This window comes from Aricia agestis, chromosome 11 (assembly GCF_905147365.1).
Source record: "Aricia agestis chromosome 11, ilAriAges1.1, whole genome shotgun sequence".
Classification (NCBI taxonomy): domain Eukaryota; kingdom Metazoa; phylum Arthropoda; class Insecta; order Lepidoptera; family Lycaenidae; genus Aricia; species Aricia agestis.
The window spans coordinates 1,923,872-1,936,098 of record NC_056416.1 but is presented as its reverse complement, the minus strand read 5'-3'; the positions used below and the strand labels follow the sequence as shown (position 1 = coordinate 1,936,098).

At 36.9% G+C, this 12,227-nt stretch overlaps 1 protein-coding gene across 1 annotated transcript in view; it reads right to left on the bottom strand.

Moving 5' to 3' along the window:
* Positions 1 to 11,902, bottom strand: part of LOC121731572 (peroxisomal acyl-coenzyme A oxidase 3-like) — a 30,150-nt gene extending 18,248 nt beyond the window's left edge. The window contains exons 1-6 of the mRNA XM_042121059.1: positions 11,696 to 11,902; positions 11,433 to 11,562; positions 9,808 to 9,969; positions 8,413 to 8,571; positions 5,339 to 5,486; positions 1,304 to 1,478 (exon numbers count right to left, since the gene is read on the bottom strand). Of these exons, the coding sequence (XP_041976993.1) occupies positions 1,304 to 1,478; positions 5,339 to 5,486; positions 8,413 to 8,571; positions 9,808 to 9,969; positions 11,433 to 11,561 (773 nt within the window). The 5' untranslated portion in view covers position 11,562; positions 11,696 to 11,902. The remainder of the gene's footprint in view (positions 1 to 1,303; positions 1,479 to 5,338; positions 5,487 to 8,412; positions 8,572 to 9,807; positions 9,970 to 11,432; positions 11,563 to 11,695) is intronic.
* Between the last annotated feature and the right edge of the window lie 325 nt (positions 11,903 to 12,227).

The window sequence follows — 12,227 nt, the reverse complement described above, 5'->3', positions numbered from 1 at the left end:
CCACGAGGCATAGTCATTAATCATTATATCAGAAAAAATTACGTGGGAGAGCCATGCTTCGGCACGAATGGGCCGGATCGACCGGAGAAATACCACGTTCTCACAGAAAACCGGCGTGAAACAGCGCTTGCGCTGTGTTTCGCCGAGTGAGTGAGTTTACCGGATGCCCAATCCCCTACCCTATTCCCTTCCCTACCCTCCCCTATTCCCTTCCCTTCCCTTTCCATTCCTACTAGTGTTGAAAATTTCGGAAAGTTTCCGAAACTTTGGAAAGTGTCAGGAAGTTTACCGGAAAATTTCCGTGAAAACTTCCAAAACTTTCCGAAATTTTGGAAACTTTAAGGAACATTTGCGATTTTTTTAAAAATGGTTTTTCTTCTATAAAATAGTAATTTATACCGACGAAAACAGATGAGGTACTCAATTCAATACGTAATTTTTTTTTATATAAGTATGAGTAAGATCAAATCAGCTGATTGACTTTAGAAAGAAGTTTAGCCGTTAATTCGAGCCTTAATAAAGACACTTATACTTCAAAAAATGTTATTTTCTGTATTACTATTAAGAAACTATTCTAGTTTTTTTAAAAAAATACAATTTTATATGTTTCAAAATATACTTAATATTAAAAAAATATACTTAATATAAAAAAATCGAAAAGCGTAAAGCAAAGTCAATCCTGAGCAATATATGTTTGAAAATAATGTTATCTTAGATAAATATTTATAATAAAAAAGATCTAAATCATGCGACTGAATAATAAAGTAGACAAATCTGCTTTCATATCACATATATGTATGTTCAATTTAATCAAAACTATAAAAAGTATCTAATTTTAGTGTTATTTGCATTTAAAAACAAACGTCACAACTGTCTTTATAAGATAAATGACAGTTTTCAAAACTTCCAAATTTGGAAATTTTCAGGAAGTTTTCAGGAAATATTCCTTAGAAATGTAAACTTTCCGGGGAATTTTCACTTATAATACCACAAGAGCTTCAAAATTATCGGGTATTTCCCGATAGGTTCGTTGCAAACAAATGAAGGAGTCAAGTTTTTCAGGTTAAAAAATCACGAGCGCGAAGCGCGAGTGATTTTTCCTGAAAAACTTGACGACTTGATGACGCACCTGCAGCTCTTCTGATGCTGCGAGTGTCCGTGGGCGACGGAAGTTGCTTTCCATCAGTGACCCGTTTGCTCGTTTGTCCCCTTATTTCATAAAAAAAATTAAAATATCATGATGTGTTAACTACCCACACCCCATGATCCCATACTGTTTTGAGTTATGACCACGACCACTCACCCGTTATCAATTCCATTGACGCCGATCTTCTCCGGCATGTCACCCACGATGAGGCCAGGGTACGTCTCCAGGGTGTCCGGGTCACGGATGGGCACCACGAACCCGTGTAGCCCATGGTGTGTCCCGTCCGGCGTGATGAGTTGCGCAAACACCAGCGTGTGCGTGCACGTGCGGCCTGCACGCAAAATACGGATGAGTGTGCGTAACGATGAAAATTTAAACTCGATTACAACGATAAAAAAAAATTTATTACTTCAAGCTTACTCAAAGTAACGCCTAATCATATTATACTATAGAACCTGTGTCACAGCTTAATGAAAAAAAATTGCGACCGCGTATGGAACGTGATGGAACTCTACAGTTATATTATTGTTGATGTTTGTGGACATCAGCACGCATGTGTCGTCATGTGCGTACGCAATGAAAATACGGGCGCAGTGTGACGTAATTGCGTGCTATACGTTAACGTTGCGTTGTGTACGCAATGTGACATTTGATAAAGGTGACGTCTCGTTCCGAAACTTTTTAAAATTCCTAATCAAAACGTTTATGTATCGCTCTGCTTGTTCTAATGTTAGATTGTTAAGAATTATTAATCACGATAGTTTTTGTGTTGTTTTCCACTCATTGATAATATTTATAGAACCCACCGTGAGAAATAGAGCTATTTACGTAAAAGATAAATTATGTAACAATTAGCAGTTATATATTTTAGTTATACCTAATAGTCAAAATAATTGTAATATTTCCACTGAGTAATCAGTAGTTCTAATAGTTAACATTTTAATGCTTTGAGGATCAAAATATACCTGCTTAATGGCTATTTATAGTATGGATTTTTATAACTCTAGGTAGTTATATTAAATAATGGAACATATTGTTACGTGCTAGGGTTCGAGGATTTGGAGAGAAAGACCTGGTGACTCTCTTGAAGACTTTATTAACACTGCTCTGAACACTAAGCCACAACACTTAGCACTAAGTCCAAACACTAATCACTAGGTCCAATCACTAAGCACTATCACTGTCCTAGGTCGTAGCCAAGTCGAAGGTTTCACTGGTTCACTCACTATTGATCACTTGTTGTTACTCCGAAATCGCCTTGATGATCGCTCGAACCGAACTGAATCGCCGGGCCGTCTACCTGCGGCTTTTTATATGGCGAGACGAATTCCAGAAAGTTCCCGATTCACGTAAACAAGTAAACAAGTGTGGGAACCTTCTAGGAGGCTCGAGCATGTACTACCTGGCGCCATCTAGTTTCGAGTAGGGGATTTATGTGTAGTGTGTCCCCTGATCAGTTTCGCTGGTTTGCCGCTAGATGGCACCACATGTCCGTATAAAGTTTACCGTAACAATATTTTTAAAGAAGCGTGGCTGGTGGTTTAGAACTTTAGACTTTAGAGCCTAGGCAATTTATTAGCTAAATCTAAAAGGTCAAAATATCTTGAGACTCGAATTAGTATTGACAATTTTTTGACCGGTTTTAATTTGCATTTGCGTTGTTAATATCTAAGTCTCTCCTCTTTCTAATTAAAAATTCCACCATGTACTTATACAACAGTAAAAAATGTACCTGTTTGTTTAGCTCATATCTATCAAAGGGCGATTTCAATGATTCCAACAACGACAATAAAGAAATGCACACACTGTATTATTTTTTAGTACTTAATACTTATTACTGTTTATATGTTCTTGGAACAAAATATTGTCCTTATATTAGGAACGTCGTTAGTCATTCATAAGATTAGATGCTATATTATCTTTATAGATATTTTACTACATAATCACCAAAACATGAGTCATGTTTGAGTGAAGACTATCTTATCTGGTTACGGTTATTAATTAATAATAATTGTCTCTGTACCTGTCATACTAGCCGCCAAGGTTGTAAGCAAATATTTATGACGACACGGTCTCACAAAAAACTAGTGCGATTTAGGATCGCGAGGAATGAGGCCGAAATGTAGCACCAATTTCTTGTACCATCGAAGAAAGTGATTAATAGGCAGTTGACGGACCTCCGACGTTTGGTCGGATTATGTCAATTCGATGATAGCTGTGACAGGCTGTGATCTGTCCATTAACTTATTACCTAGCGGAATAGAGCAACAATCTCCGAGCTGTCGAACGAAACCGAAATTGATTTACGTCTGTGTGTAAAAATAGGTGTACGTATACACATACACAAGCATCTTTTTATGAGATTAAACTGACAACGTGCCGATAAGTGCCGACTGGACGTTTAAAAAAGAGTTCTGCTGTCATGTATCACACGTCTCTTCTTACCACGCAGTGTCACTGAGAGTGACGTCTCTCTTGCTCAGGCCTTTGTTTCTCTATTCCGCTAGGTATATTAACTCTATGGATCTGTCGGATGGGTTTGACACAACGCGACCAATTTACGTTGATACGCCAGTCGCCTATAAATCAACTTCTCTGATAGTACCTAATATACCGATAACATTATGCATCTAGTTTGGCTTAAGCCATGTCTTATGGAAGTCAATTGAATTACGAGGGCTGCTATTTATGTATCCGGAATTAAAAAAAGAAACAAACATATATCATTTAATATGGTTTTATTGCTTTTCAAAATATTCGCCGCGATGATCGACACACTTTTGCATACGCTGGAACCAATTTTCATAGCACTTTTTCCATTCTGATTGAGGTATCTCCAAAACGTGCATTTTGAACGCATCAACAGCCTCTTCGCGGCTCGAAAAACGTTGACCACGTAATTTGTTCTTCGCGTATGGAAATAAAAAGAAATCGTTAGGTTCCAAATCAGGGCTGTACGGCGGATGACCAGTCAATTCGATCTTTTGACCCTCCAAAAACTGAGTTGTTTCAGCTGAGGTGTGACAGCTAGCATTGTCGTGATGTAATATGATTCTGCGTTGTCGGTTGTCCTTTCTTATTTCTTCAAAGACTTCTGGTAAACAAATGGTCGTATACCATTCAGAATTAACCGTTTTACGATTCTCTAATGGCACTGTAGCCACATGTCCATTAGTTCCAAAAAAACAGGCGACTATTTGCTTCAAAGTACTTTTTGCACGAGTAACTTTTGTTGGTTTCGGCTCATCTTGGAACACCCACACCGTTGACTGTTGTTTAGTTTCGGGGTCATATGCATAGATCCAAGATTCATCACCTGTGTAGATATTATAAACGGCTTTTGACGTACCACGGTTGTATTTTTTTATGATTTTTTTGCACCAATCGACACGAGCCCGTTTTTGATCGATTGTCAAGTTGTGCGGAATCCAACGCGAACATATTTTTTTTACAGCCAAATGTTCGTGTAATATCTTATGTATGCTCGTCATACTTATGCCTAAGGACGCCTCTATCTCGCGATATGTAACATGACGATCACGCATTATTAGTTCCCGCACAGCATCTATAATTTGTGGGACAACAGCTGTTTTTGGGCGACCTTCTTTATTTTCATCCGTGAGCATAGACCGCCCACGATTAAACTCACTGTACCAGTGATAAACAGTGGTTTTTGATGATGCTTCATCTCCAAAAGTTGCGGTGAGTTGAATAAAGCACTGTTGTTGATTTAGCCCACGCCGAAAATCGTAGTAAATCATTGCACGAAAATGTTCACGCGTTAAATCCATGGCAAATGAAGACACGCAATTTTCAAAATGACGCCACAATGGAAAAATAATTGACAGTCACATGAAACAAAATGTATTCTTCAACCAAAGAGTTCTATTTTCAAATGTTGTAATTACTTTTTAAATATTGTTCTTGTAAGTGGCCAGTTCCGGATACATAAATAGCAGCCCTCGTAAATGGTTGTTGGTTAGAGCAAGTTGCGCTTATGGCATATACTATCTCAGTATGCCAAGTGTCAAGTATGTAAGATTTTTTGACAGGATTTATTGCAGAGACATTTTATTTTGATTATAGTTAATATTTTGACGTTTCCAATCAAAAACGCTGCTGAATAGAATATAATCTCCCGTCAAAACCCTGATGATAGATAATAAGCTGAGTTTAGATACTTGTAGTTACCTAGATTCCCAATCCAGCATTTGGCAGCCTCGAAGTCTGGTGTATGTATGACGAACTCTCTTCGCGCCGGGTCGTACGTGGCGGTGGTGCGCATCAGACGCGCGTCCGACCCGTGAGCCACCTCCGTCAGAGAGAACGACGCTAGGATCTGTGGAGGAGATGGTGATATGTTAGTTGGTTACAGGCCTGGTTATATAAACAGGCCGTTATTACGGCCATGGCCTTGGGCCGGCAATCACCTAGAGGAGCGGCAGCGTCCTAGGAGGCGGCAGCATCCATAAGGGTTCGAAGATTTCGTACATGGAGCGACAGACATTTATACGTGGGAGAGCCATGCTTCGGCACGAATGGGCCGGCTCGACCGGATAAATGCCACGTTCTCACAGAAAACCGACGTGAAACAGCGCTTGCGCTGTGTTTCGCCGAGTGAGTGAGTTTACCGGAGGCCCAATTCCCTAACCACTACCCTATTCCCTTCCCTAGCCTCAACTATTCCCTTCCCTTCCCTACCCTCCCCTATTACCCTATTCCCTCTTAAAAGGCCGGCAACGCACTTGCAGCTCTTCTGATGCTGCGAGTGTCCATGGGCGACGGAAGTTGCTTTCCATCAGGTGACCCGTTTGCTCGTTTGCCCCCTTATTTCATTAAAAAAAAAAAAGAAATAAAGTGGCCAGTAGCCTACATAAGATTTAGTATGTTTGTTTTTGTTTAGGATTTTAAACCATTATATGATTTGTAAATAGGTAATGGCTCAACACATAGTTATACGCGTGCTTTCTTTAAGTGTTTTTGCGGAATATATTTTCTATAACTGTATAAATAAATATTTGTACGCTACAGATTTCCGCAAAGGAACGACTGTATATTCTGTTAACTAGGGACATAATCTTGTTCTACGTCAAGGTGTATTTGTCGTTATTAAAATAATTTTACGTTCTTGAGTTTAGCTGTAAGTGATAATTATAACGATGAACTTGCGAACAAGTAAACAAGTGTTTACAAAGATACAAAAACTAACGAAGAAAATTAATCATAAACTATAATTTTTGCGCATCTTCGTCACTATACCATGAAAACTACTTACAATAATTTGTATTGCAGTTTTATAAAACGCCCCTTATAGTGGCAATATATTTTTTTGACGAATTTTTCGATTCCATGTTATAGAGTATAGAATTATAGACATTAACATAAATTAATTCAACATTAATCACATTATCTTTTATTATTATGATTTTTTTTTCTTTCTTTATTAAAATCAAATATATATTTTAATTTAAATCTGTTGCTGGTAAACAAAAAAATAACTATCCATTTTATATAAATGCATAGGGTAAATATTACAAGGATTGTTTATTCAAATTTTGAATATAAAATCTTAAGTGGAAGAAAAAAAAGATTTTGTATTTAATTTGACATTGGTTTGAAACGCGCACGAGGGACCTCTGTGGCTCAGTTGTTAATTATGTGTAACCCTCAGCAGGTAAAATCCGATGCTTGTATGATGCATGTTGTGAAAACCTATGACAGTTGTTTTTTCCTCAACGCATGCAACCCCAGTGCCTGGATAACCCAACTAGGTTTGTAACAGGAAAAGTAAACTGACTATCCCTATTGTTTTGCGTCTAGGTAAGACGTAGGATTTTCCTCGTGGTAAATCGTGACATATAGTAAACACATATAGCTATTTCCACATTATGCGCTTTCGTCTTCAATTTTCGTCATTTTCTTTCATTCAACTTGAATGCGTCAACGAACGAAACGCCAACATTGTCATTTTTGAAGTTTTGGATACGGTCGGAGGGCATGCGTCTCGGACATGCCTTACGTTCACTGTTGATTGCGCTATAACGCATGCCCTTGATGAACAGAATAAGGCACAGTGTGGACAAAGCTTATGTATCCTTTGGACACATCTGCATGGACTTACTAAATACAAAATACCCAACAAACAACAAGGACTTATAAAAACTGTCCTTTTTTTTTGGTCGGGAAATGCTATTACGCATCCCCGTTATCGTTGGGGAAGGACTACCGGGGTATGTGGGACTTGCTACGGCCGAAGAGATGGTCAGTGGCCGCAGCTGTACCCACTAAAAGCTGACCGTGTTCCTACTTCCGCGCAGGACGGACACGCGAGGGCCTATTACATGTCTTCCGTCCGCGCTCGCCTGCTCACTCAAAGCAGGCCCACACTGTTGGGGTTTCTTGTCCCCCTAGGCCGAACAGAGGCCCCACATGGGGGGCTTGCATAGGCCGGTCGTCTTCTTTGTGTCGCGATGCGCATCGCGACTCTCTCAGGACAAACGTTATTTCCCGAGACTCAAAGTTTTAGCCTATCTACATACCAAATTTCGTACTTATTGGTCGAGCCATTTATACATGGAGATGAACATGAAGAGGTAAGAGACAGACTGACGCACTTAAGCTTTATTTTATATTAGTATGAACTTGCGAATTTTTCCTATACGAGACACAAACATTTAGACTTTTTAACACTTTACCCCTGTCGTGTTCTTAAGGATATCCTTAAAAATCTTGTACAGTCACATATTATGACCCCCCTCACCCTCCTTGCGCTGTATCTGGATGACCCCTTATTGCAGTGGACCAGACAGATAATATTAATGTATGTACAGGACTGATCCATGTAATCGACCTTATACCTCCGCAATAAAGTTAAAAAAGACACACTGGATCTGCCTTGACATTCTGACGGTACCATTTAGCATTAAACTATCATGGAGTAATCTTTTTTATCGCTTTTGACAGTGTCGTGGTTATGTGATATGCCGCACGCTATACAGGTTCATCCAAGGCCACATAATCAATATTTCGAACCACAAATTAGACTGTTACACTATATACACATGAATTTGTATCATAACTCACAGAGCATAGAGTCTGAATTGCAGCAAGATAAAGATCTGGGCCCTTATGCTATCATTGAGTATTGACAATAGCTTATACTTTATAGAATAAGGGCTCAATTGGGCACACTAATATAGTAATCTGTGTGGGTGTACCATTTTTAAAGAAATATACATGCTATTATTAGTAAGGAACATGCTTACCTCTCTATTCTTTATTGTAGCTTCATAGAACTTCAGGTGTCTCTCCGTGCCCAAGGATAGAAGTGCGTTAGAGAAAAGATATATTCCGATTGCCATCTTAACGGAGACACTGGGGTTTATTGATTGTACCGCTTCATTGATAGTCATCAGCACTCGAGTCTGTAACAAATTATATTTTACAACAATTACCTCTGCATCTGCTTTCATACATTTTCTAAGAACTAGTTTACTTCTATGAGCTATTATCAAAAATATTTTTGCTACAGTTTTTATTTACGAAATATAGTACATTGACCAAGATAAAAGCACATATTCAGCTATATTATAACTTTAAATATATAGTTGTGATGAAAATTTAGCTAGCTATATTGGTTGCTTTCAATTAATACAATTAGTCATTCACTAGCTATTTGACCGAGCTTTGCTCGGTATTCTATGAAAATGAAATTTTCTAAAAATGATTCCTAGCTAGATCGATTTATCGCCCCCAAAACCCCCTATATACTAAATTTCATGAAAATCGTTGATATATATATACAAGAATTGCTCGTTTAAAGTTATAAGATATAGAGCAGTGTTTCTCAAAGCGGGGTACGCGATTTCCGTAATTGTGGCTTGATAAGTGGAAGGCATGCGAGGCTTTTGGGCTTTATAATAATATGTTACCTTTTATTCAAATAAAAACCTTGTTTTCTTCAACAGTTTTCTTCATTTTTTATTTTCTTGGAGGGGGGAGGGATTTTATTACTTAGGGGTTCGCTGTCACCTGGAAATATTAATAGGGGTTCATGGAGCCGAAAGTTTGAGAAACCCTGAATTATAGAGTATAGACTGCTGTATGATTAAACCTTATCACTTCATTTTGAGTTTCATTTGTTGAAATATGTGGTGAATACATCAAAAAATAAAATTTTATTATCAATAGAGGAAATAAAGATTACACTTTATATGAAAACATTACCTCTCATCTTTAATCTCAAAAGTCCTTGACTCAATTAAATACGAAATTTTAAATGAAATGAAAAAAATGGAAGTGCAAATAGAGCAGTATTTCCCAAAGTGGGCGATAACTCCCCCTTATGGGCGCTGAAGGTCTAAAGAGGTGTGGGACCCAGAAAATAAATAGGGGTGTTGTGTAGGCTTCAGGGTTGATTTATTTCATCTAGATGCATTTTAAATTGAAAAAATGGGGGTGTTAAAACATAATTTGTTTTCAAAGTGGGCAGTAGACAAAACAATTTTGGGAACCCATGAAATAGAGCTTATAATAGAAAAAGAAAAATTTAGATTTTTTACCTTATCTTTCCGGAACAGAACAAAATACCGAAAAACCTGCCACTATCTGCCAAGCTTGAATAAGAATAACAGACATAGGATTATGATTTTTCTACTTACTCTCTTGCTGTAACTGGCATTGAACATCTCGTTAGAGATGAACTTATATTCATTGATTTTCTTCAGCTGCAGCTGCGTAATTCTTTGCTGTTCCTGTATTGATGGTGTTTCGACTGGATGAGCAAAGAGAGGGTCTTTCTCCAAAGTCTGCCATATTTTGTACTAAAAACATAATTTAACTTTATTATACTTATCGTTATATGTGTATACAGTAAGATGATCAGGGCAACAAAATTATTTTCTAATTAAGTATTATCATGTAATGTAAGAAATATCTTGAGGATTTACTTATTTTAAAATGTTATTCTTGTGATAAATTTTGTAACTAATTAGCACTTAAGATATAAACATTTGCATGCTTTTAGCAGAATATGTGTTCTCTAATATTTAATGCTAACATCAATTTGTTACCATATTCTAGCAAATTAAATTATGATTATGATATTAATAAACAGCTGTATGCCCTAAGAACACCTAATTGTACATATTTTTCCCCTGTTTTCTGTTTATAACACTTTAAGTTTCAAGATTGCAGCTGCTTTCACAAATAAACTATTTTCTATTATATTCTATTATCATTCAAAAGAAGTTGAATAATAACTCTAATAAACAAAAGTAAAAATTAAAAATACCTAGTTTTATTATTTGTTTAAAAAAAAAACAGAAAATTAATTGACTAAAATATTCAATAGAAAAAAACTAGTTGCATGCAATTACAGTGTAAACTCCATGTAACTATTTAACAACAAACTCTCTAAAGCATCGAAATCAGTTGACTTTGGTTGGTTTAGCTTGTCTACCATAAAATGGTACACTCTACATAGCATCACACCCACTCCCAATAACATCAGCATTACAACAATTGAACAATAAAAAGTTTTTAAATTACTAAAATTATTAAAAACTGCACAGCTGTGTACGTTTTTTTGTCGCATTGTTATTCTAGCCTGTGATAAATTCGACTTTCGGCATCATGCATACAAAACTTTCTAAGAAATTAGTCCTTTTGTTTACAAATTGAGATTGATTGCATGTGTAGGTTTTTTTAGACCCTAGTCCCTAACTAATAATAAGGAATCATGGATTATTAATATCTATTTGTTATCATAATATTCTCAGTTATAGTTACATAAACTTTCAAACTGTAAATACGGTTAGTAAAAGAAAATCACTGTATAATGACAGAAAAGTATTGATTTTTCTTCTCTCCATTTAACGACAACTCCATATAACGTCATAAAATGCATGGTCCCTTCAGTGTCGTTATATACTTAGAGTTTACACTGTAATTCATCAATTTGTCACCGGTGACTGAGACACAATAGAAATTCTATTGTGTCTCGTTTTCCACGATCAAAGGGTTTAATTATAATAAAATATAATTTAGTTGATAAAACTATCATATATTTCCAAAAAAACACTCCCTTTTTTATAAAATAATATTAATGTTATTGTAATTTTCTTAAATTGTAATAAAATTAATATTAATTACTTAACGAAAAAATTGAGTAAAAGTAATTTTTTGTAAATGTAAATTAATTAGGTTCCTTTTTTATTTGTTCAATATTTAAATTAATGTTTGCCTAGTTTTAAAAAATGTATCAAGAAGATAATAAATGATGTACCTTAAGTTTGAGCAACTCGATGTCGCCCTCAAGGGCCAATTTGAGGCGTTTCCAATTGAAGGAAGAAGTACTTCTGTACACGTCCAGAGGCCCGGTCGGGAGGTCAGGAACGAAACTGAGGTCCTCCATTCTAAGATAGAATAAACTAAACATTACCAAGAAGTATGCCACACCTTACAGAAGTAGGGAACATCTTCATTATAATTAAATGTCACGAGCTAATTTAAATAATAAAAAGATTGCTCCTCTAGCCGAAACGTTACCTTGGTTTGTGTGAAACTTGTTGGTTATGGAAGTGAGAACTTGTTACACTCGAGTCGGCTTCGCGATGAATGAAGTGCTTCTGTTTGGATCTTGCTTTTAATACTATTCTACAGAACGAATTGTAACTAAAAGCATGGTAGTAAAGTATATAATATTCGCCGACAAAACGTAACGCGACCAGCTAAAGGGAGTGGAGACTGGAATTTGAAATTCGACAAATGACAATTGTGAACTGACAAATGACAAGTGTCAACTTTCAACTTCAGCTTTCAAACTACGGGTGCGTTCGTTATAGCCTCTACACATTAACGACTTGTCCGCGGATGCGGATGCGGATGCGTCCGTTGATGCGCTATCGGCTACGCAGTAATATATTATACTAGCAGTTGCCCGCGACTTCGTCCGCGTGGACTTTAGTTTATAGTTGTTCCCGTACACCGATTGAGTCGTTTACGCGCAAATCCGAAAAGTATATTGTGTGGGAACCGCACATTTTTCCGGGGCAAAAAACATTCCTTGTCCCAGATTCAA